The sequence below is a fragment of the Schistocerca serialis genome, chromosome 9 (assembly GCF_023864345.2).
Source record: "Schistocerca serialis cubense isolate TAMUIC-IGC-003099 chromosome 9, iqSchSeri2.2, whole genome shotgun sequence".
Taxonomy (NCBI): Eukaryota; Metazoa; Arthropoda; class Insecta; order Orthoptera; family Acrididae; genus Schistocerca; species Schistocerca serialis.
Window position 1 is genome coordinate 343,173,759 of NC_064646.1, and position 26,075 is coordinate 343,199,833.

General features: G+C 41.4%; 1 protein-coding gene across 4 annotated transcripts in view; it reads right to left on the bottom strand.

Annotated features, from left to right (window-relative positions):
• LOC126419922 (inhibitor of nuclear factor kappa-B kinase subunit alpha) overlaps positions 1 to 26,075 on the bottom strand; it is a 176,749-nt gene that overhangs the window by 135,541 nt on the left and 15,133 nt on the right. For all 4 annotated transcript variants that reach the window (XM_050087209.1, XM_050087207.1, XM_050087208.1 and 1 more), the window contains exons 2-3: positions 21,384 to 21,508; positions 21,077 to 21,279 (exon numbers count right to left, since the gene is read on the bottom strand). In XM_050087209.1, coding sequence (XP_049943166.1) covers positions 21,077 to 21,279; positions 21,384 to 21,498 — 318 coding nt within the window. In that variant the 5' untranslated portion in view covers positions 21,499 to 21,508. The remainder of the gene's footprint in view (positions 1 to 21,076; positions 21,280 to 21,383; positions 21,509 to 26,075) is intronic.

Genomic DNA, 26,075 nt, shown 5'->3' on the forward strand with positions numbered 1-26,075 from the left:
GTGATTCTACCAAACATTCAGGACTCCAACGATTATTGTTGGCTGTTTACTTTTGGCTACTATGCTTTTTTGTGTCTTCCCTTGTGTTCTGCAGCACTGTAGCTCATTAGTTTCTCTGTCTGTTGTGTCCCAACTGGGTGGTACTTGTTTCTTTCAAGCTATTCAATTCTCCTTTCCTGCAATTTTCTGTTAATTGCACTCATCTTGTGATGTTGCAGTTTTGGATGTTACGTGCTCCACTGTTTTGTCAGATGGATCCTGCCAGCCTCAGCTCATTGGTCTCATTTATTTACCACCCCCCCCCCCCCCACCCTCCTACCAGGATACTTCCTCACCAGAACTCAAGCACCTGTAGTTTGTTCAGTAAGGGGATCAGCAGCAGCACGGCCTCACCCAAGACATTGCTCACTTGACTCTGCTGTTTGGTGACACTCCTCCCACATGCAACCGACAGCACAGCACAGCTTCTGCATCATGCACGCCACTTCCTGCTCACCATCCAGCTTCTCTGATGCCATCTCAACTGTTCCAACACTCCCTCTGCCCAGAACTCAGCTATACTGCCCCTACTACCGCTGGAGTTTGACACTACATTGGATTCATGGCCTGCAGCCCTTTCCACATTGGACCACCTCCTTCTTCAAATTTCTCTCCTGGTCACCTGTGGCCCTTTCTGCTTCTAGCACACTTGCCTCCAGTGCTATCTCCTCTAACCTTGCCCAGCATCCTCTTCCCTGGCACCCTCCTGTACTAGTGCTGGCTCTTTCGGTCCTGGCACTGCTGGTCCCATCGGCGCTGGCCCCCACTACCCACTCTTGTGGTATCACCCGGTCCAGTGCCATGGGTGCTGCCAGCTCCAGTGCCATATGCACCACTCTGGCGCTGCCGGCCCTGGTACCAACACATCTTCAGGTTCCAATGTCACTGGCACCCTTACACCTCTTCAGGTTTCAGCACCACCAGCACATTCATTGCTGTCCTTGGTGCCTCTGCGGGTGCCAGCACAACTGGCATCCTGTTCGTCACTGGTCTGCATACTGCTGGCCTATTCAACATTCTCCTCCACTGGCCCCACCCATGTGCTTCCTATGCCTCCAACTACCGTTCTCTTCATGAACTATCCTTCTTGATCAGATGCTGACAATACTCCGCCCCCTATAAGTTCCACTGGCCACATCTTGTCCCCCGTGGGTGCATCACCCTTGGTTTGGTCTTCTATTCTGTCTGTTGCCAATGTTCAGCCCACATCCTCAGAGTCCTGCATCCTCTCCTGGGTTTCTCCCCTTCAGCATGGGGTTCCCATCACCTCACACAATTGGTTTCTCCTCCAACAGGCACTTTCACCTTAAGCAATTTAGGGAAACTACAGAAAATATAAATCTGCATGGTTGGGCAGGGATTTGAATCAACATCCTCTCAAATGTATATACATAAACATAACTGTGGCATATTATACACTCCAATCATATGAATGAGGAAACAGTTACTACAAATGTCATGTGCCAGCATATTGCACACTTTCAGTTCAGTGTAGCTGCACCATCAAAAAGATCACACTACCTTTACTGAAACTGGTTCCACAGATCATAATTGTGATCTGCCATAATGATGTGGAACAAATCAGTTTACAATTATAAGGGACAGTTGTAAAGTTTCAATTACCACCTCAAAACTAAATTTACATAATTAATTTTTGTGTTTTTGAAGGTATATGTCTGCAGGCCTAATAAACATTTATTAAATCACTGAACCACAACACCACAGCACATTAATAGAGAAGCCAAAGTGCAACCCATTGATAAAGTTGAGTAACATTAAGTCATTCATTTTCTGCATAAAGGAAACAATGCTGCAACAGTCCATGTTGTGTTGGTATAAGTGTACAGCAACAATATATTATCAAATGAGAGAGTGGTTAGGTGGTGTAGATACTTCCCGTGTGATGATACAACTCTGAATAACTAGCAATGCAGTGCTGTGAAGAATCAATAATCCCAAAGGAAGTTGATGTCCTAGTGCTTGAAGACCAGCATACTGTAATTGAGGTGGTAGCAGAAGATGTGTGAAGCAATCATGAATTGGTTTTCAGCTACTAGAAAATGGCAGAGATAGCTGCTCACTCGGTTCACAACTGCTCATACATTTTTGAAAATGTTCGCCAAAACAAAACGGCAGCACAATTGTTCCAGCTGTGTCCGGTGAATTTAGATGACATCTTTAGCAGCCTGATCATCCTGCATATATAAGTATGACCCCAAGGCAAAGGATCAAAGCAAACAGTGAAAACATAGATTCACCAATACTGAAATAGGCAAAGACCCAACCGTCATAGGTTTTATGCTGAGTGTTTTTTGGTATTGCTATGGTTCAGAGCTAACAGATTATGCTTGTAAGAGGGCAAACTGTCACAGGACCATACAATCAAAATCCCCTGATGAGGTTGCAGGAGATTATCAAGACAAAGAATTATGGAAAGCTGTCCAGGAGGTGTTTCTACTCTATGATAATGTCCCAATTCATTCCACACGGGACATTCCAGTTGCATATGCTGCTTTTTCTTTTGGCCTATTAAACTCACCCGCTCCCTCATCCACCTTTACCAATCATCTCCTGACACTGCATTACGTGACACCTTTTTCTTTCCTCAGCTTTCAGCATTGCATGGCTATCACTTACACAATGACAACAAGATGAATTTTGAAGTGGAACTTTCCCTTAGCAGCCAAAATACAGGCTTCTGCAACCAAGGTCTCTGCCCAGTCACCCATCAACGGGAAAAATGTGTCACACTGAATGATGAATATCAATGTCATCATCAAGTTTCATGATAACACCTAGATTTTTTCAATATGATAATATTTTTTAACCACCCATCATGAAATACACTTTTTCAGTGAAAAACATGACCCTTTTGCATTAATCTTAAGCAAACTTAAATTTTTAAATTACTGCACATTCATAAATTCCTCTATTAGAGTACAATGTGTTTTAAATAGAAGTGATTTCAGGTTGTGTTTGAACTTACTGTGAAACCCTTCACATTTTATACCAGTGGTCAAAGATTTTATAACTGAATATCTCATTGTTTCTGTGTCACATAAAGGCTGAGTGACAAATACTGCAAGTCATTTTGCCTTTATTATATTTAGGAATGTTACTGTTGTTTCTGAATTGCAACCAGTTTTTTAAAAAACTTCTAAAGGATGTACTGTGAGGCTACTGTCTGCGTCCCTCACCACATATCACCATTATTACATGCTTCCATGCAAGAAACATTTTCTTTCTCAATGAATAAGTGCCCCAGAAAATGACACCATTAGACATTAATAAATTAAAATAGGAAAAGTAAGTCAACTTTCTGACATTTTCAACTCCCAAGTCTACTATCATCCATAATATAAAATTATCAGAATTAACGACACTTAAGAAGATCTACAGCAAGTGACTTCCAGTTTATGTTTGTTACGTGTGGAAATCATATTTTTTTTAATGCAAACTTTTAAAACCTTGTTGGAGATTTACAAAGTTTCCAAAATTATTCCAACAGCAGTATTTACGAGGGTTGACTGAAAAGTAATGTCTCCACCTTTGTAACTCTTCAACAGTTGGCAGCATTGGTATGCGGAAGGTACTGGCTTGTTGCTTAACCTATTCTCTACAGCTCCAGTTGGCAGGAAGCCTTAGCATTGAATGGTTGTGTTGTTACAGTGTAAAGTATGGAACCCTGCACAGACGGTCGGTCAATGCAATTTCAGCAACGTGCAGTTTACTGAATTCCTGACAGCAGAAGGCATCACACCAAAGGACATTCATTAAAAAATGAAAGCAGTTTATGGTGATTGCATTGATATGATTACTGTGCGTCGTTGGTGTGGTGTCACCGCCAGACACCACACTTGCTAGGTGGTAGTTTTAAATTGGCCGCGGTCCATTAGTACATGTCGGACCCGCGTGTCGCCACTGTGGGATCGCAGACCGAGCGCCACCACAAGGCAGGTCTGGAGATACGGACTAGCACTCGCCCCAGTTGTACGGACCACTTTGCTAGCGTCTAAACTGACGAAGCCTCGCTCCTTTGCTGAGCAGATAGTTAGAATAGCCTTCAGCTAAGTCCATGGCTACGACCTAGCAAGGCGCCATTAGTAACATTGCATGTATCTAAAGAGTCTCACTTGTATCGCCACAATCTCCAGATGTACCACAAGGATGGATTAAAGTTAAGTATTACAGAAGCTACGTACTTTTCTTTATAGCAATCATTACGTATCCTGTTTCAGACCTCACGCACCCTCTTTGGCTTAGCGCGTGCCTGTCGGCTTCCTCTCATTGTGTCTAGGCTGTCTTGTCTAGACACAACAGTTGGGTGAGTATATTTAAAGATGTTGAGGCGAACCAACTGATCCGCATGACAAACAAAGAGTTAGATGTCTCGTGACAGCAACCTCCGAGTTTCACAAGCAAAATGTTGACAGATTGATTCAGGATGACCGTTTTATCATTCAGAGAGAAACTGAAAGCACAATTGATATTTCACAAGAATGTGTGGGTCACATTATTGCTTTGCTTGGCTTTTGGAAGATGTGTGCACGATGGGTATCCCGGATGCTGACTCCTGAAATGAATGCACACAGACTTGAAATTTGCCAGGAACTCCTCTCACGTTACAAGAATGAAGGCGAAACCTTTCCCGATAATTAAAGACAATCTGCAGGAACATCATTATACTTCTGATGAAGATGCTGAGAGAACTGTGAGACTGTGGTTGCAGAAACTGAGTGTTGGCTTCTTCCTTGATGGCTTCAGAAAACTTGTTTGTCATTGGCAGAAATGTATACATTGGGTGGTGATTATGTGGAAAAGTGAATATCGGTCATTAAAGATCACATTCGAAGGATTATGTCTGCATTTGATTTATTACAATGTTCCCATCCAAACCCAATTAATGAAGGTGGAGGCATTACTTTTCATTCAACCCTCGTACGTCAGTGTCTCCTGAACCATGTGATAGTAACTAACATTCTTCACCCCCCCTCCCCCTTTTCACCTAATTATTAATCAGTGCCCCCTGTGAGGAGATGCTGCACATCCAGTAATAGTCTCCCCCTCCCCCAACTCCATCAAGGGCAGTGACATAGAAATAGGGTGTTTCACTGTGACACAGTATCATAACTGAGCTATGAAAGTAACGGAGTTGAATATCTGAAAAAATCAGTGTTTTACTGAAGAAACTTCAATGACCACTTATTTATTTACCCATCTGTAAATAATAAATATTGTATGAATGTTCTAAAAATACATATGTAAATTTTATGTGAAACCATTACAAGGAAATGAAACATACAATTATATACATAAAGTAACACACAATACATAAAATAAAGCACACAGATAAAACAGAATCATACAAATTTATATAAGCTTATGTTATTAAAAATCATAGTTAAGTTCTTTGTAGGCCTTCACTCTTATCCTTCTCAGCCAGAAAATCCTTTTATACAGAACAATGATTCAAAGTATTGTATCAAACAGCTGTCCATTAGCTATGTAAATATAATTAAAATGTTAAGGGCAAAAGACAATATTTTGTGTTTTGGGTTAATGCAAACATCATAACAAAAATGTTCTGGGTCAACATATTCACTTATCGATATATATATATATATATATATATATATATATATATATATATATATATATATATATCTAAAAACAAAGATGATGTGACTTACCAAATGAAAGTGCTGGCAGGTCGACAGACACACAAACAAACACAAACATACACACAAAATTCTAGCTTTCGCAACCAACGGTTGCCTCGTCAGGAAAGAGGGAAGGAGAGGGAAAGATGAAAGGATTTGGGTTTTAAAGGAGAGGGTAAGGAGTCATTCCAATCCCGGGAGCGGAAAGACTTACCTTAGGGGGAAAAAAGGACGGGTATACACTCGCACACACACACATATCCATCCACACATATACAAACACAAGCAGACATATTTAAAGACAAAGAGTTTGGGCAGAGATGTCAGTCGAGGCAGAAGTGCAGAGGCAAAGATGTTGTTGAATGACAGGTGGGGTATGAGTGGCGGCAACTTGAAATTAGCGGAGATTGAGGCCTGGTGGATAACGGGAAGAGAGGATATATTGAAGAGCAAGTTCCCATCTCCGGAGTTCGGATAGGTTGGTGTTAGTGGGAAGTATCCAGATAACCCGGACGGTGTAACACTGTGCCAAGATGTGCTGGCCGTGCACCAAGGCATGTTTAGCCACAGGGTGATCCTCATTACCAACAAACACTGTCTGCCTGTGTCCATTCATGCGAATGGACAGTTTGTTGCTGGTCATTCCCACATAGAATGCGTCACAGTGTAGGCAGGTCAGTTGGTAGATCACGTGGGTGCTTTCACACGTGGCTCTGCCTTTGATCGTGTACACCTTCCGGGTTACAGGACTGGAGTAGGTGGTGGTGGGAGGGTGCATGGGACAGGTTTTACACCGGGGGCGGTTACAAGGGTAGGAGCCAGAGGGTAGGGAAGGTGGTTTGGGGATTTCATAGGGATGAACTAAGAGGTTACGAAGGTTAGGTGGACGGCGGAAAGACACTCTTGGTGGAGTGGGGAGGATTTCATGAAGGATGGATCTCATTTCTGGGCAGGATTTTAGGAAGTCGTATCCCTGCTGGAGAGCCACATTCAGAATCTGATCCAGTCCCGGAAAGTATCCTGTCACAAGTGGGGCACTTTTGTGGTTCTTCTGTGGGAGGTTCTGGGTTTGAGAGGATGAGGAAGTTGCTCTGGTTATTTGCTTCTGTACCAGGTCGGGAGGGTAGTTGCGGGATGCGAAAGCTGTTGTCAGGTTGTTGGTGTAATGCTTCAGGGATTCCGGACTGGAGCAGATTCGTTTGCCACGAAGACCTAGGCTGTAGGGAAGGGACCGTTTGATGTGGAATGGGTGGCAGCTGTCGTAATGGAGGTACTGTTGCTTGTTGGTGGGTTTGATGTGGACGGACGTGTGAAGTTGGCCATTGGACAGGTGGAGGTCAACATCAAGGAAAGTGGCATGGGATTTGGAGTAGGACCAGGTGAATCTGATGGAACCAAAGGAGTTGAGGTTGGAGAGGAAATTCTGGAGTTCTTCTTCACTGTGAGTCCAGATCATGAAGATGTCATCAATAAATCTGTACCAAACTTTGGGTTGGCAGGCCTGGGTAACCAAGAAGGCTTCCTCTAAGCGACCCATGAATAGGTTGGCGTACGAAGGGGCCATCCTGGTACCCATGGCTGTTCCCTTTAATTGCTGGTATGTCTGGCCTTCAAAAGTGAAGAAGTTGTGGGTCAGGATGAAGCTGGCTAAGGTAATGAGGAAAGAGGTTTTAGGTAGGGTGGCAGGTGATCGGCGTGAAAGGAAGTGCTCCATCGCAGCGAGGCCCTGGGCGTGCGGGATATTTGTGTATAAGGAAGTGGCATCAATGGTTACAAGGATGGTTTCTGGGGGTAACGGATTGGGTAAGGATTCCAGGCGTTCGAGAAAGTGGTTGGTGTCTTTGATGAAGGATGGGAGACTGCACGTAATGGGTTGAAGGTGTTGATCTACGTAGGCAGAGATACGTTCTGTGGGGGCTAGGTAACCAGCTACAATGGGACGGCCAGGATGATTGGGTTTGTGAATTTTAGGAAGAAGGTAGAAGGTAGGGGTGCGGGGTGTCGGTGGGGTCAGGATGTTGATGGAGTCAGGTGAAAGGTTTTGTAGGGGGCCTAAGGTTCTGAGGATTCCCTGAAGCTCCGCCTGGACATCAGGAATGGGATTACCTTGGCAAACTTTGTATGTGGTGTTGTCTGAAAGCTGACGCAGTCCCTCAGCCACATACTCCCGACGATCAAGTACCACGGTCGTGGAACCCTTGTCCGCCGGAAGAATGACGATGGACCGGTCAGCCTTCAGATCACGGATAGCCTGGGCTTCAGCAGTGGTGATGTTGGGAGTAGGATTAAGGTTTTTTAAGAAGGATTGAGAGGCAAGGCTGGAAGTCAGAAATTCCTGGAAGGTTTGGAGAGGGTGATTTTGAGGAAGAGGAGGTGGGTCCCGCTGTGACGGAGGACGGAACTGTTCCAGGCAGGGTTCAATTTGGATAGTGTCTTGGGGAGTTGGATCATTAGGGGTGGGATTAGGATCATTTTTCTTCGTGGCAAAGTGATACTTCCAGCAGAGAGTACGAGTGTAGGACAGTAAATCTTTGACGAGGGCTGTTTGGTTGAATCTGGGAGTGGGGCTGAAGGTGAGGCCTTTGGATAGGACAGAGGTTTCAGATTGGGAGAGAGGTTTGGAGGAAAGGTTAACTACTGAGTTAGGGTGTTGTGGTGCCAGATTGTGTTGCTTGGAATTTTGAGGTTTTGGAGGGAGTGGAGCTGGAAGTGGGAGACTGAGTAGATGGGAGAGACTGGGTTTGTGTGCAATGAGAGGTGGTTGAGGTTTGCTGGAAAGGTTGTGAAGAGTGAGTGAGTTGCCTTTCCGGAGGTGGGAAACCAGGAGATTGGATAGTTTTTTTAGGTGAAGGGTGGCATGCTGCTCTAATTTGCGGTTGGCCTGGAGGAGGATGCTCTGAATAGCCGGTGTGGATGTGGGAGAGGAAAGATAGAGGACTTTTATTAAGGATAGGAGTTGACGGGTGTGTTCATTGGCTGAGTTGATGTGTAGGTGAAGGATTAGGTGGGTGAGGGCAATGGATTGTTCGGTTTGGAACTGGTATAGGGACTGATGGAAAGAAGGGTTGCAGCCAGAGATGGGAACTTTAAGTGTGAGGCCTTTGGGGGTTATGCCAAATGTCAGACAAGCCTGAGAAAATAAAATATGTGAGCGTAATCTGGCTAGGGTGAAGGCATGTTTGCGGAGGGAATGTAAATAAAACTTAATGGGGTCGTTGTGGGGGTGTTGTGAGGGTGACATGGTATTAGAAGGTGGAAAGTGTAACATGAGGTTGAGATGAAAATGAAAGATAAAAATATATGGGGAGAGATAAGGGTGAACTAGAAAATAACTGGAGATCTGGTATGAAAAAATGCGAAAAAGTGTTGGTTAAGTTGATCCTGTGGTGAACTTGGGTTGGTAGACAGCGATGTGCATGAAGGTTAGGTGGTTGTGTTGCCGCTAAAACACGTTAAAGGACGGAGAAATTCGGGAAAATTTCGAAAAAACGTGTAAATGTATTAAAAGGCGTGGTGTTGTGGTGAAAGATTACGAAAATGGGGCTAACAATTGTAAATAATGACGTTAAAACCGGTGGAGAGCGGCTAAAAATGATCAGTGATGTACGAAAAACGGAAGTGGAAATAAAGTAAAAGTTATTAGAACTAGCCGAAATGGTTGTTTAATACGTGAAGGCAGCTGTTATTGAACTAGAAACGGTTAGCGGTATTGTTGAAAGCGCAAAATAAAAATTTTTGGTTATGGTTTGGAAGTGGGTTACGTATTATAGAGTATATATAGGCGGGATAAAATTGTATTACGGTAAAAAGGGAAGGTGAATAGAAAGTGAGACCACTGGTAAACGCAGAAAGAGAAAATAAGACGACAGGAAAGATTTCGAGATGCAACAGCGACAATAACAAACGTTTGTTATTGTCGCTGTTGCATCTCGAAATCTTTCCTGTCGTCTTATTTTCTCTTTCTGCGTTTACCAGTGGTCTCACTTTCTATTCACCTTCCCTTTTTACCGTAATACAATTTTATCCCGCCTATATATACTCTATAATACGTAACCCACTTCCAAACCATAACCAAAAATTTTTATTTTGCGCTTTCAACAATACCGCTAACCGTTTCTAGTTCAATAACAGCTGCCTTCACGTATTAAACAACCATTTCGGCTAGTTCTAATAACTTTTACTTTATTTCCACTTCCGTTTTTCGTACATCACTGATCATTTTTAGCCGCTCTCCACCGGTTTTAACGTCATTATTTACAATTGTTAGCCCCATTTTCGTAATCTTTCACCACAACACCACGCCTTTTAATACATTTACACGTTTTTTCGAAATTTTCCCGAATTTCTCCGTCCTTTAACGTGTTTTAGCGGCAACACAACCACCTAACCTTCATGCACATCGCTGTCTACCAACCCAAGTTCACCACAGGATCAACTTAACCAACACTTTTTCGCATTTTTTCATACCAGATCTCCAGTTATTTTCTAGTTCACCCTTATCTCTCCCCATATATTTTTATCTTTCATTTTCATCTCAACCTCATGTTACACTTTCCACCTTCTAATACCATGTCACCCTCACAACACCCCCACAACGACCCCATTAAGTTTTATTTACATTCCCTCCGCAAACATGCCTTCACCCTAGCCAGATTACGCTCACATATTTTATTTTCTCAGGCTTGTCTGACATTTGGCATAACCCCCAAAGGCCTCACACTTAAAGTTCCCATCTCTGGCTGCAACCCTTCTTTCCATCAGTCCCTATACCAGTTCCAAACCGAACAATCCATTGCCCTCACCCACCTAATCCTTCACCTACACATCAACTCAGCCAATGAACACACCCGTCAACTCCTATCCTTAATAAAAGTCCTCTATCTTTCCTCTCCCACATCCACACCGGCTATTCAGAGCATCCTCCTCCAGGCCAACCGCAAATTAGAGCAGCATGCCACCCTTCACCTAAAAAAACTATCCAATCTCCTGGTTTCCCACCTCCGGAAAGGCAACTCACTCACTCTTCACAACCTTTCCAGCAAACCTCAACCACCTCTCATTGCACACAAACCCAGTCTCTCCCATCTACTCAGTCTCCCACTTCCAGCTCCACTCCCTCCAAAACCTCAAAATTCCAAGCAACACAATCTGGCACCACAACACCCTAACTCAGTAGTTAACCTTTCCTCCAAACCTCTCTCCCAATCTGAAACCTCTGTCCTATCCAAAGGCCTCACCTTCAGCCCCACTCCCAGATTCAACCAAACAGCCCTCGTCAAAGATTTACTGTCCTACACTCGTACTCTCTGCTGGAAGTATCACTTTGCCACGAAGAAAAATGATCCTAATCCCACCCCTAATGATCCAACTCCCCAAGACACTATCCAAATTGAACCCTGCCTGGAACAGTTCCGTCCTCCGTCACAGCGGGACCCACCTCCTCTTCCTCAAAATCACCCTCTCCAAACCTTCCAGGAATTTCTGACTTCCAGCCTTGCCTCTCAATCCTTCTTAAAAAACCTTAATCCTACTCCCAACATCACCACTGCTGAAGCCCAGGCTATCCGTGATCTGAAGGCTGACCGGTCCATCGTCATTCTTCCGGCGGACAAGGGTTCCACGACCGTGGTACTTGATCGTCGGGAGTATGTGGCTGAGGGACTGCGTCAGCTTTCAGACAACACCACATACAAAGTTTGCCAAGGTAATCCCATTCCTGATGTCCAGGCGGAGCTTCAGGGAATCCTCAGAACCTTAGGCCCCCTACAAAACCTTTCACCTGACTCCATCAACATCCTGACCCCACCGACACCCCGCACCCCTACCTTCTACCTTCTTCCTAAAATTCACAAACCCAATCATCCTGGCCGTCCCATTGTAGCTGGTTACCTAGCCCCCACAGAACGTATCTCTGCCTACGTAGATCAACACCTTCAACCCATTACGTGCAGTCTCCCATCCTTCATCAAAGACACCAACCACTTTCTCGAACGCCTGGAATCCTTACCCAATCCGTTACCCCCAGAAACCATCCTTGTAACCATTGATGCCACTTCCTTATACACAAATATCCCGCACGCCCAGGGCCTCGCTGCGATGGAGCACTTCCTTTCACGCCGATCACCTGCCACCCTACCTAAAACCTCTTTCCTCATTACCTTAGCCAGCTTCATCCTGACCCACAACTTCTTCACTTTTGAAGGCCAGACATACCAGCAATTAAAGGGAACAGCCATGGGTACCAGGATGGCCCCTTCGTACGCCAACCTATTCATGGGTCGCTTAGAGGAAGCCTTCTTGGTTACCCAGGCCTGCCAACCCAAAGTTTGGTACAGATTTATTGATGACATCTTCATGATCTGGACTCACAGTGAAGAAGAACTCCAGAATTTCCTCTCCAACCTCAACTCCTTTGGTTCCATCAGATTCACCTGGTCCTACTCCAAATCCCATGCCACTTTCCTTGATGTTGACCTCCACCTGTCCAATGGCCAACTTCACACGTCCGTCCACATCAAACCCACCAACAAGCAACAGTACCTCCATTACGACAGCTGCCACCCATTCCACATCAAACGGTCCCTTCCCTACAGCCTAGGTCTTCGTGGCAAACGAATCTGCTCCAGTCCGGAATCCCTGAAGCATTACACCAACAACCTGACAACAGCTTTCGCATCCCGCAACTACCCTCCCGACCTGGTACAGAAGCAAATAACCAGAGCAACTTCCTCATCCTCTCAAACCCAGAACCTCCCACAGAAGAACCACAAAAGTGCCCCACTTGTGACAGGATACTTTCCGGGACTGGATCAGATTCTGAATGTGGCTCTCCAGCAGGGATACGACTTCCTAAAATCCTGCCCAGAAATGAGATCCATCCTTCATGAAATCCTCCCCACTCCACCAAGAGTGTCTTTCCGCCGTCCACCTAACCTTCGTAACCTCTTAGTTCATCCCTATGAAATCCCCAAACCACCTTCCCTACCCTCTGGCTCCTACCCTTGTAACCGCCCCCGGTGTAAAACCTGTCCCATGCACCCTCCCACCACCACCTACTCCAGTCCTGTAACCCGGAAGGTGTACACGATCAAAGGCAGAGCCACGTGTGAAAGCACCCACGTGATCTACCAACTGACCTGCCTACACTGTGACGCATTCTATGTGGGAATGACCAGCAACAAACTGTCCATTCGCATGAATGGACACAGGCAGACAGTGTTTGTTGGTAATGAGGATCACCCTGTGGCTAAACATGCCTTGGTGCACGGCCAGCACATCTTGGCACAGTGTTACACCGTCCGGGTTATCTGGATACTTCCCACTAACACCAACCTATCCGAACTCCGGAGATGGGAACTTGCTCTTCAATATATCCTCTCTTCCCGTTATCCACCAGGCCTCAATCTCCGCTAATTTCAAGTTGCCGCCACTCATACCCCACCTGTCATTCAACAACATCTTTGCCTCTGCACTTCTGCCTCGACTGACATCTCTGCCCAAACTCTTTGTCTTTAAATATGTCTGCTTGTGTTTGTATATGTGTGGATGGATATGTGTGTGTGTGCGAGTGTATACCCGTCCTTTTTTCCCCCTAAGGTAAGTCTTTCCGCTCCCGGGATTGGAATGACTCCTTACCCTCTCCTTTAAAACCCAAATCCTTTCATCTTTCCCTCTCCTTCCCTCTTTCCTGACGAGGCAACCGTTGGTTGCGAAAGCTAGAATTTTGTGTGTATGTTTGTGTTTGTTTGTGTGTCTGTCGACCTGCCAGCACTTTCATTTGGTAAGTCACATCATCTTTGTTTTTAGATATATATTTCCTACGTGGAATGTTTCCCTCTATTATAACTATATATATATATATATATATATATATATATATATATATATATAATATTTTAAATTCTGCTTTAAATATATTTTTGTCATGCAACTTTCTGATGTACACTCACTATCAGTTGTGAAGTTTAAGAGCAATGCTACTCTTCTGTAATAAAAAACTTTATTTTGGGCAGTAAGTGATGGAACTTGAAAATACTGGGTTATTCTAAATGATGGACCAATTTCCACAATTTGTATGTATTCAAGTACAAATCCAAAATGAACAAGCTTTATACCAATGAAAAGAGGAAATTTCAAAGGTTTTGGCAGGCAGGCAGTGATGGTTTCAGAAGTGGCCAGAAGAGTTCACGTGACAATAGGGCCGTCATTCCATTTCACTGTTAGCTGTGAGTGAGATGGCGACTATGGAGCACAAGGTTTTCTGCGTTCTTAAGTTTGTGAAAAGTGAGTCGCAAATTGCAGTGAAGTGGGCATTTCATACCAAATTTGGTATTCAACCACCAACTCGCAAAAACATTAGGCATTGGTTTAAGCAGTTTAAACAGACTGGGAGTGTGTGCAAAGGAAAAAGCACAGGCCAACCGCGTTTATCAGTGAATGATGTCAGATGGATTCAAGAAAGTTTTGTTCCAGTAAGTTTACCAATAGAGCCAGTTGAGAACTTGGAACATCCCAACCAACTATATGGAGAGTTCTGAGAGAGCGTTTGCTGTACATGCCCTACCGATTACAATACGTGCATGCTTTCAACCCCAATGACAAAGAGAAGCGTCTCACATTTTGTGGTTATGTGCTAGCAAAGATAGAGGTTGACGCATTTCCTCAGCGTGTAATTTTTAGCAATGAAGCAACATTTCACCTTAGTGGAAAACTCAACAGACACAAAAATGGCTGCCTCTGAGCACTATGGGACTTAACTTCTGAGGTCATCAGTCCCCTCAACAGACACAATGTTCACATATGGGATTTGGAAAATCCACATTCACCTTTGCAACACAAAAGAGACTCACTGAAGATCAACATGTTCTGTGCCATATCCCGTATAAAGGTTTATGGACCAGGTTTCTTTGCAGAAAGAACTGTAATGGGAATCACGTATCTAGACATATTGGAACAATGGCTGCACCCTCAAGTTATGGAAAATTTCATTTTCCAACAGGATGGAGCTCCATCCCATTAGCATTGTGATGTACAAAGCTGTTTGAATGACTCCCTTCCTCAGCACAGGATCGGTCGCAAGAGACTTGAGGACCTGGCTCTGCACTTCTGGTCACTGAGATTTCCTGATCTCATGCCCTGCAACTATTTCTTATGGGGTTACATGAATGAAGCTGTTTACATCCCGCCTCTACCAACCACTCTGAATGATCTGCAGAACCAGATCACTGCTGCCGTGCACTCAGTAACAGCAGATACGCTTTCAAGTGTGTGGGACGAGTTTGGCTACCGTATCGATGGTTGCAGTGCAGCCAACGGTGGCCACAGTGAACATTTATAACATCACATCTCTAATTTTTAAATTAAAAACTAATTAATTACAAATTGTTAAGTCTATTAAACTGATATCAAACATTATGAAAAAACTTTGAAACTTCCTCTCTTCATTGGCATAAAGCTTGATCATTTTGGAAATACGAAGTTTTGAAAATGGGTCCATCATTTACAATAACCCTGTATTATTCTGTATGTCACAGCAGACTGAAAACAGACAAATTATGCCATCCTGGCATCTTCTGTGATACAAAGTTTTGCAATGATTCCAAGAGCAGCAAAACAGAGTGAACTGAGTTTCTATACAAGTTTTATTGTAGTCTTACCAAAATTTTGTATCAACAAAACTCCAGCAGTTTTTTAGATGTTACTGCTACTGACCTGTGTAGCTCATGAAATAACTTATTAGTTGACATCTAAATGAGTACTCTACAATCCATGGAAGAGTGTGTAGGTTGTGGCAGACAGCAAACCATTATAATTTTACTCCTTATCTACCCACTTTATAGATGGTACGCGGGGAAAAAAGACAAGATTTGTCTAATTTCACTGTTATGATCGTTAAAGAGGTTGTTGTGGGAGGAACTAATACGTTTCTTGACTTATACTGGACTGCACACATTTTGAATTTTAACAGTAATTCTTCATGCTTCACTGTCTGAGAAACAACTCCTTCAACCCTGCTGTTGCCCAAACGGTATGAAGGAGCCCAGCACCACATACATAGGTGAGCATTTATCTTTAGATATAGCACTACTCAGAAGATTGGCTTACTGCTGGCCCACTGTGAACCTAGTTTTGACTTTCATGTGGTGTTGTTTATAGTGATTGATCATATTATTTACAAAATTGCTATTAACTTTAGTGCCAATTCTGAGATGCAACAATCACATGCGGTGATACATTGTTCCATTACTTGCACATTTTCTCAATTGTAATTTACACATACTGGGTTCACTGATAAAAGTTAATTGGACCTCTCAATCTTAGGCAGCTGGTGTTTGTTGTTAAAGTTGAATAAATTGTAGCTGTAACTTACCTAAATACAAATCAAAAACAGCATGGAAAAGTGGAGTAGTAGACTACTGGAGAGAGACACTAAGCAAAGATTGTCGCACAAGAAGTCCCGATGCTGAGGTAGCATCCTCATATAGAGGCTTGCCTCGCCTTGTCTTTCATTTAGTAACATAATTACCTTTTTTTATGCACTCTTTACCTGGCTGCCTCTTAAATCTGTATCTAGCTCTGCTGATGACAAAAACAATGAAATATATGTAGCTACATTTCTCGGGGGCCATTCCACGCCAAGTGGTCTAATTTCAAAAAAGTTCCTGCATGGCCATTACGGAGACTGATGAAATTTTGTATGAACAATTGCACATGTTTCCAATGAACACTGGTGCAGTTTCACAATCATTAATGCAATACTTCCAGAGGTACAGTCATTTGTTTGACCCCTTAGTGCAGCTATCAACAATCTACCTGTAAGCTTTCGGCAAATTTGAGACATAATACCTCCAACAACATCTTCTTGAGAGAAACAAAACTATATCATTTTGCACAACTTTCGCACGCTCTTAAGAAAAATAATAAAAAATTATTTCCTGTGTGACTTGTATGTGGATAACTGGAAGCAAATTTGCCTGAAAAAAGTAGATGCTTAAAAAAAAAAGTGAAGATTAGCTTTTTATACCTCTGTAAGTAATTGTGGAACATATCTGAAACATTGTATGTCATAACTGGCAATACAAGGTCTTAAAATATAAAATTTCATTCTCATACTGCTTTACAATAGTTGTCAAATTGATTGATTACAAAGATGATAATTTTTCTAAAAACACAAAAAGGGTATTATTGACCCACTTTTACAGAAAAGTCTTCCACAAACACTTTAAAACCATTTTCATTAGAAATGGCACCGTTCTAAACCACCTAAAAGCTATACCTGGTTTCGCAATGTGAGCACTTAAGTCCCTAAAACAGGCGGAGGTGCACTGAAATGGGCTCACAATCTGCTGGTGCTCAAATTAAATCTGACAGCTTTTATTATGGCCTCGGCAGCCAGAGACTCTTTGTGTGTGTGTGTGTGTGTGTGTGTGTGTGTGTGTGTGTGTGTGTTTTGCCTAATTCGGATGAAGGCCATCCTGAATTTTCCACTGTTTAACATAGTAAATGGAATGATGACCAGTAGAATTCGTAATGGGGAAAGAAAGAAAAGCAAAAGTAGTTGGGTTGGTTACATAAAAGTGCAGAAGTTACATGATAAACTAATTTTTATTACTTATAAAATGCAGTCTATATTCTGTAAGGGTATAAAATACACAGAGGACTACTACTGAATGATGTACAGCTCTAATTATGTGCAAAGTTTGATGTATTTTTGTTTTGCTTTAATTTTTTTTTATTTTACGTTTTTGTTGAGGAAATTGCATTCTCTAGCACTATAAGATAAATCTGTATTGTTCCCTTTATTTTTTACTTCAACATCCCTCTGTTTCATGTTATAAATCAACAATTTTCAAATAAAACCTGACTTAAACAATGACATTTTCAGTTTTGCTATAAATACTGTTTATTCTTAATTAACAGACAGGAGAGTAACCACATAGAATAAAAATGTTCCATAGATTCCCCCTGCCCTTTATATACCATCACTCAGTTTCTTGACAGTTTCTCACCTCCAGTTTGTAGGGAAACCTAGTAAGACACTGATCACATATATAAAGAAAGCGATCACTATGAGGTAATGCCCAATAGGTATGCAACACATCCAAAACACAGGTAATGGGGGTACAACTTCAACTCATCAAAACTACCAGGAAAACTACTGTAGTCTACACTTCCTTATGTTAGTCTACAGCACAGCAGCTCTAATTACAACTGTAGTCCTCAGGCAAGGACCTCGTATGGACAGGCATACAGGTGGAGGGGACGTAACTTGCCTGGATGCCTGTAGGAGGTCAATTTGCCAGAACATCTAATGACGACTGTGACATGTCTGATCATGGAAATATCAAACCCGCTGGACACTACAGATCAGCAATACATCTGTGGGCTGTTCAGTCAATGATCCCCATGTCTGAGTAAAAAGTCTGTCAATCAGTCACTGTAATAGCTGCAAAGCACACAAGACTGGCCAAGAGTAACTGTCATACCAGCTCACTGCCACTACTGTAATTTGGGAAAACCACCTACTCAACCAGTGAAGAGTTGTATCTTTTTTTGTTCCAATATGGCATTGCCACATTGAAAGGCCATTGCATGTTAGAGAGCGAAAACCTATATTTTTAATAAACATAAAAATGGTAAATAGCACTGTCAACTAGATATACAATCAGATGCCAGCAAATGAATGTTTTATTTATTTATTTTTCAAGTCCAGGACATAAAATGAATGTTGAAATGTACCACATTTTACAGACTACAAGACACCTTAATTTTTAAGCAAAATTTTAAAAAATAACATTTTTATCATTTTCATTATTAGATTGCAAAGCCAGACTAAAAAAATTCTCAGTTTGTGAAACCGAACTGACCTTTAGAATCCCTGAAAATCATCATCTGAACTACTACTTCTTCTTCTTCCTCTTCCTCCCTTTTCGTCATCATCATTGTTCTCTTCATATATAAGACGGTCTTCACCACCATCGACAGTGTTACTTACGCCGCACTTCTTGAATGATTTAACAATAATGTCTTCTGTCACTCTAGACTACGACTCCTTTATCCACCGACACACTCGTTTCATTGTAAGTTTTTTAAAACTCCCTTTGGTATGAATTCATGCTGCGTTCCATCCATCATCCATTTGTGCCGTTCCTCTCTCATACACACTTTAAGTGGTTTATTTATCAAGACATGAATAGGTTGCAATTATGAAGTAAGTCCAAACCAGAATAACAACAAGCTCTGTATTTTCCTGTCTCAATTTCTCTTTCACAAAATTTTTCAAATGACTATTAAACTTATCTAGCACAAGATGAGACTACTTCTTCAATAAAGCAGCTTACCTTCTCTCCTACATTGTTTACCGATAATTTCACACCAACCTCATCCACCCAGCCTCATACGTTACCACCACCGCCTGGTGGTATTCGGTAGGTCTTGGCATTGTTTTGCACTTGAAAATAATCACTGAATTAATTGTACTACAATCAGCACAACATGAAAAACAACAGTGTAGTGCATCCTATAGTTTTAGCACCTTTAATAGCAAGAGTTCTGTTACTCGGCGCACAAAACGTCACAGGAATTTCATTCATATTCACCATACGGCTTAGTTCCACACCGGTTTTCTTTTAATGTTGATAATAAAGCAATGGAAAGATAATGTTTTCTCTTCGTACTCTTGTGGCATTTTCTGAGATAATGTGATTTTGGTTTGCATGCTAAGTCCATGACGCTTCATAAACCTGTAGCACCAACCAACTCCACCCCTGAAGTCTTAAGTTCCACTGCAGCGCTAACTTACAAGCATGAATTTGAATCATATTTGTATTAATTCCAATGGCATTTGGATGGTGTCCTCGAATCACTACTGTACCAGTCATGAATGGTGTTTTTCTGTTGGTGGAGGGCCGAAATGCCACACAGCTGCTCTGTTTCAATGTTCTTCCGAATATGATATTACTTTCAATTTCCAGCCCACATAATATGAATACCTTTTATTTTTTTCCATTATGAAACTAGCTACTAACAAAAATATTGTACTGTTACAATAAAAATCACTTTCAGTTCAAGTTCACTGGCACCAAAGACTGCAATGACGCATTATAGGCTAGTAAGTATTCTGGGTTTGTGATGGCAGGTCAGAAGGAGACAGTGTTAACAAGCTTGTGAATCCCCATAACTCATGTTCATTGAATTGGTGCACTGCTGCTGCCAGTTGACCCCAATGTTGCAACATAGACATAGGTTTCCTATGGTGTCGAATATAAGACCATTTTTAAGACTGCTGGGAATTTTAAATAAAACATTGGACATTTTTACATTAATTCTGAGTATATGACATACCTGAATTTTGGAAACAATTTTTCTAAGAAAAAAGAGTGTTACATAGTCCATAAAGTACAGTACTGCGCATTTGTAACACTAAATATAATAATTGAATAATGATGCACAACAATTAGCTGAAATAAATTTTGCAAAACAGAATGTTGAGTTTAAAAAATAAAACTGGCCTAATAATTTTCACCACTGTTGTAGTTGTTTAACAGTCCTGTTGCCATGAAAAGAGAATGAGCTCTTTGTATATATTTCTAGTTTAGTGTTAGTGCACATGAGTCACTGAATTCCTGCCAGCAACTGTGGCCAGTCTCGTGCTAGTCACTGAAGTCTTACATACGCGCCACTGGCAGAGAGTATTTTGATCTTGCCTGATTAACATTTTGTGATTTTGACTTTTTCCCTAGATCGTGGTGTATGCTAACTCAACTCTGTTACACTCCAAACTTGTGTTAGTTATTAATTCATCTTGTGATGACCACCACAATCATCTGGTTTGGTCTGCCTGTCTCCTCATTACCACGGGGTTGAGTAACCATACACTGTGTTTCTACCTACGCAGAGCAGGGCAGAAAAAAGGTCTTGTTCTTCCTTGCTAGCTTATTTTTGATTTTTATTGTTAGTGCTTAAAATCCTGTTGGCAGTACTGTGAATACAAATCCATTGGTTATATTCAACAAGTGCATACAAATGCACCTTATCTTGTGTACATGCAGCCCATCTGTACTAGGATATGGACTTTCAGGAATCACAAGTTGATTGGACAATCCTACTCCTAATCAGATCAACGGTTCTGCTGTTTTGCAGAATATCAATATTAATCTTGCAATTGGTGTAGATGTATTAAAGAAATAGATAAAATAGAATAGAATAGAAATAGATAAAATTAATGTAATCTAATGATAATGCAAAAGAAAGCTAGAATAATTATGTATTAAAATAAGCACTATTTTCATTGCATGCAACCTCAGTTTCTATGGTCATGCCAAATTATTAACATTACTAATGTCTTAAGATTTTTGTAAATTATCTATACTGCTAACCTGTCTAAGGTCACCTTTTGAGCAGAATTCCATACACAACAATGGCAGCTCAGAGCGAAGAATAGAAAGTTCCCATGGAACTTGAATTGCCTTGACAACATTGGGATGTGAAAGTCGCTGCATTATTTCCACTTCTTTTGTCCATCTTTCTTTATGTTTTGGTGTCATGATACTGTCAGTACCTGAACGACATTTCTTCAAGGCTGTTAACACACACAATGTCTTAATCTGTGATGACAAGGTATCAATAGCATTGGTCTTCACAAAAATTTGACAGTGATATCTGACATGATTTCTGTTGCCGTACCTATTGTTTCACCCGTCTGTTTATTCTTCCATAATGTTACAACACCAAACCCACCGCTTCCCAACACTCGCTGCTTCAACCAGTCCCCAAGCTCCGAAGGATCTTCTGTTTCCATTATGGAAGGCCTGTAACACAGAAGTATGAAGTGGATTATATTTATTGGCAACACACAAATGTGTGCAGCATAAATCATTATACTGAAAGCAAGGAAGATTAGTGTGTAATGTCCCATCAACAAGATCATTAGAGATGGAGCACAAGCTTAGATTTGTGAAGGATGGGAAAGGAAATCAGTCACACAATTTCAAAGGAATCATCCAGGCATTTACCTTTAAGCGATTTAAGGAAACCATGGGAAACCTAAACCTGGATGGTTGGACAGAGATTTGAACTGTTGTCCTCCCAAATGCAAGCCAAATGTCCTATCCACTGCACCATCTCACACAGTCATCATCTCACAGGTTGTGTCATCAAACAAATGTAACTTTATTACACATGAAGACCATAAATATGATAAAGAGGAAAAGACCATAAATATGGTATTTTCATACAGTTTTTAATCTGTAAAATGGTCAGATAGAATGTATGTGATACCTTTTCTACACTAAATAAATGTCTAGTCCGTGTACATTTGTTGAATACTTTATCCACCAGTAAACTGGTGTCCGTATGTTGTGCTCGTAAAATTCTGAATGGACAGAGGACAATCAGTTTCTTGCAGCAGGACAGCAAAACTGAAAAATTTTGTTATATAGTATGTCTTTCACAAGACCAAAGAGGTGGAAGTCTGGAGAAGTCAAATTCAAATAATGTGATGGATGTAGTAGGGCAGTCTACCAAAAATTTTTCTCTCATGATATAGAAAGTGCTATACAGCTCTGTTTTTATATGCTCCAGGAATCTAAAAACAATCTCTTCATGCTTATAACATACCACAATGCAAATTCACATTCTATCATATCTGAAACTTTTTTTTGCTGTGGGGAACTTGCATTGTGTCATGGAATGGACAATCTTCTGGACTACAACTGATAGTGACAACACTGTATTTCGTTCACAAAGACAATGCTACCCATAAAACTAATACCTGTAGCCTCACAGTTGTCCAGGTCACAACACATTTCTGCTTGGAAATTTGTCTTAGTCCTGGTAGCATTTGCAGGAACCACGTGCACCCTGTTAATTTTGTTGGTTATTTGTATGCTCCATTGATAATAACTGTGATCTTTCACTATGATATGACGCGAGTCAAGCACGGCAGCAATCCAGTATGACCAAGATTTTTACCAAGCAATTGCTGCAGCATTAAACTGCTTCATGGTCTACCCACCCTTACTGATGAGTTAAGATGTTCCTTGTGACAAACTAAAAATGAGGAGGGTTTCGAGTTTTCACATCTGCAGAACTTCATACAGCTTTAGTTAATACATATGCTGCCAATGAATGGCATTTATTCTGCAGTGAGGCAAATTATGATACACATTTTATTTGTATCTCTGAGTGAGGTACGGCAAGACACAATATTCTGCTACTGGTATCTGCCTGACAGCAACAAAACTAGAGAGAAAGTTGTGTATGTCACTAATACACGTTATAATGACAATATTATGAAAAGAATACACTGCTGTTCACCATAAAGAGGACATATCCAGTTGCAGACAGGTACAAAGAAAAGACTGCTATACATTAAACCTTTTGCCAGAAAGGCCTTCTTACAAAACAGAAAACAGACATACGTTCACACAAAAACAGATCATATTCCCATGACCACTGTCTCTGGCCACTGCAGTCATATGGTGAACTGCGACTGTGCATAATGGGAACAGCAATCTAGTGTGGGTTGTTGGGTAAGGAGGCAGCATGGGGCACGGAAGGGGTTGGATGGCAGGGTAGGAATGGGGGAAGATGCAGTGCTGCTTGGGGGAATGTGCAGGGGCATGGTGGGAACAGGGTCAGGTTGCTGGATGCAGTCAGGAGGTATGAAGAGCAGGCAGGGGGGAGGGAGTAGAGGAGGGGAAAAAGACTAGTGGGTATGTTGGCAGAATAGAATACTGTGTAAAGCTGGACTGGCAGCAGGGAAGGGGATAGGCAGGTGGATTTGAAACAAAATTTGAAAATACAGATCTACTGTAAATTTTACTACAGAAGTCTCTTACCTTCTCAGTGCAATGGAAAATTTTTCAGAAAGGCCCACATTATGTATTTCCATCAGACTTGCTTCAGTTTCACTACAATTCATAAATGCATGTCTGAGACAACAGACATGAAATATTTCAAAAGTAGTTCACTGGCTGTGAATTTCTTGACATCAGCTGTTTTAGATACAGATCTGCTATCCGATAATGACATGGAAATTTGTATCAGACCAGGACATAAAACCAGATTACCCACTTATCATGAGTAGTCTCCCCAACCCCTTCTGCTGGACTGACCGAAACTTCCATGTCACACTGTCTTTATCTTTATGTCATAGTTCACTAAATTTGTCACCTAATACTTGCAATGTTACTACAGTGCAGTTACTTAAAAAAAAAAAAAAAAAACAGCATGCATTATTTCCAGTAGTTTACTCCTGTCTTTGTCTGTCCGTATTAACATATCAACTTAAATTCTGATATAGTAAAAATGGTTCAAATGGCTCTGAGCACTATGGGACTTAACATCTGAAGTCATCAGTCCCCTAGAACTTAGAACTACTTAAACCTAACTAACCTAAAGACACCACCCACATCCATGCCTGAGGCAGGATTCGAACCTGCGATAGCGGCCACCCGTTTCCAGACTGAAGCGCCTAGATCTGATGTAGTAATGAGAGCCTTTTATTTGCTACAGTTTTATCAGGATTTTTGTTTTTGTTTGTACAGCCTGAGATATGAATAACATGACAGCACAGTATGTGTTCTTTCTATTCAGTGATTGAACTGAAATTCTTGGAACAGGAATCTGAATACTTTTAAGAGTGGCACCTCCTTTTGAACTGTTGACACAGGAGTCTGTTACTAGACAGCCACTTGACTTTCTCACCCAGACAGCCAGTGTTTCTGCTATAGTCTTCAGTCCAGAGATGCAGGTCTCCACACTACTACATCCTGTGCCAGCCTCTTTATCTCCGAATAACTACTGCAAGCTACATCTCTCTGAATCTGGTTACTGCATTCATCTCTTGGTCTCCCTCTAGGACTTTTACCTCCAACACTCCCCTCCAATAGTAAATTGGTGCTCCCTTGATGTATCAAAATGTGTTCTATCAATAGATACTTTCCTTTAGTCAAGTTGAGTCGCAAATTTCTTTCCTTTCCAATTCTACTTAGTACCTCCTCATTAGTTATGTGACACACCCATCTAATCTTCAGCATTATTCTGTAGCACCACATTTCGAAAGTTTCTATTCTCTTCTTGCCTAAGTTATTTATCATAAATGTTTCACTTCACACATGGCTACTCTCTAGACAAATACTTTCAGTTAAGACTTCCTAACATTTAAATATGTACTCAATGTTAACAAATTTCTTTTCTTCAGAAATACATTTCTTGCCATTGCCAGTCTTCATTTTATATCCTCTCTACTTTGGCCATAGTCAGTTATTTTGCTGCCCAAATAACAAAACTCATCTACTACTTTAAGTATCTCATTTCCTAATTTAATTCTCTTAGCATCACCTGATTTAATTTGACTACATCCCATTATACTTGTTTTGCTTTTGCTCATCTTATACCGTCCTTTAAAGACACCATCCATTCCGTTTAACTGCTCTTCCAAGTCCTTTGCTGTCTGTGACAGAATTACAATGTCATCAGCAAACCTCACAGTTTTTGTTTCTTCTCCCTGAATTTTAATGCCTACTCCAAAATTTTTGTTGGTACCTTTTATTGCTTGCTCAATGTATATAACAACAAAAACAATCAAATTTTGATAAAATAATTTCATTGGATAGATAAAAAATCTAATGAGGCTACAATCCTGCCTCTCGCGCTTCTCAACCACTGCTTCCCTTTCGTGCCCTCTCATCTCTTATAATTCTTGTCTGGTTATTGTACAAGTTGTAAATGGCCTTTCACTCCCAGTGTTTAATCACTGCTACCTTCAGAAACTCAAAGACAATATTCTAGTCAACACTGTCAAAAACTTGCTACAAGCCTACATATGCTATAAACATTGGTTTGCCTTTTCTTAACCTATCTTCTAAGAGAAGTCATACAGTCAGTACTGCCTTGTATGTTCCTAATTTTCTCTTGGATCCAAATTGACTTTCTCCAATGTCAGTTTCTACCAGTTTTCCCATTCTTCTGTACTGAATTATCCATTACTTATGTAACTAAGTGTTCGCTAATATTTATACCTGTAGAACCTGCAGTCTTTGGAATTGTAATTATTACATTCTTCTTGATGTCTGAGGAGATTTCGGCTGTCTCATACATCTTGCACACCAGACAGAATAGTTTTGACATGGCTAGCTTTCCCAAGGTTATTAGTATTTCTGGCAGAATGTCATCTACTCTAGTGTCCTTGTTTTAACTGAGGTCCTTCAGTTCTTTGTCAAATTCTCTTCGCAGTATCACACCTCCAATCTCATCTCCATCTAAGTCTCTTCCCTTTCTATAATACTGTCTTCAAGTTCATCTCCTTTGTATAGACCCTCTCTATATACACCTTCCACCTGCCACCTTTACCTTCTTTGCTTAGTACTGGTT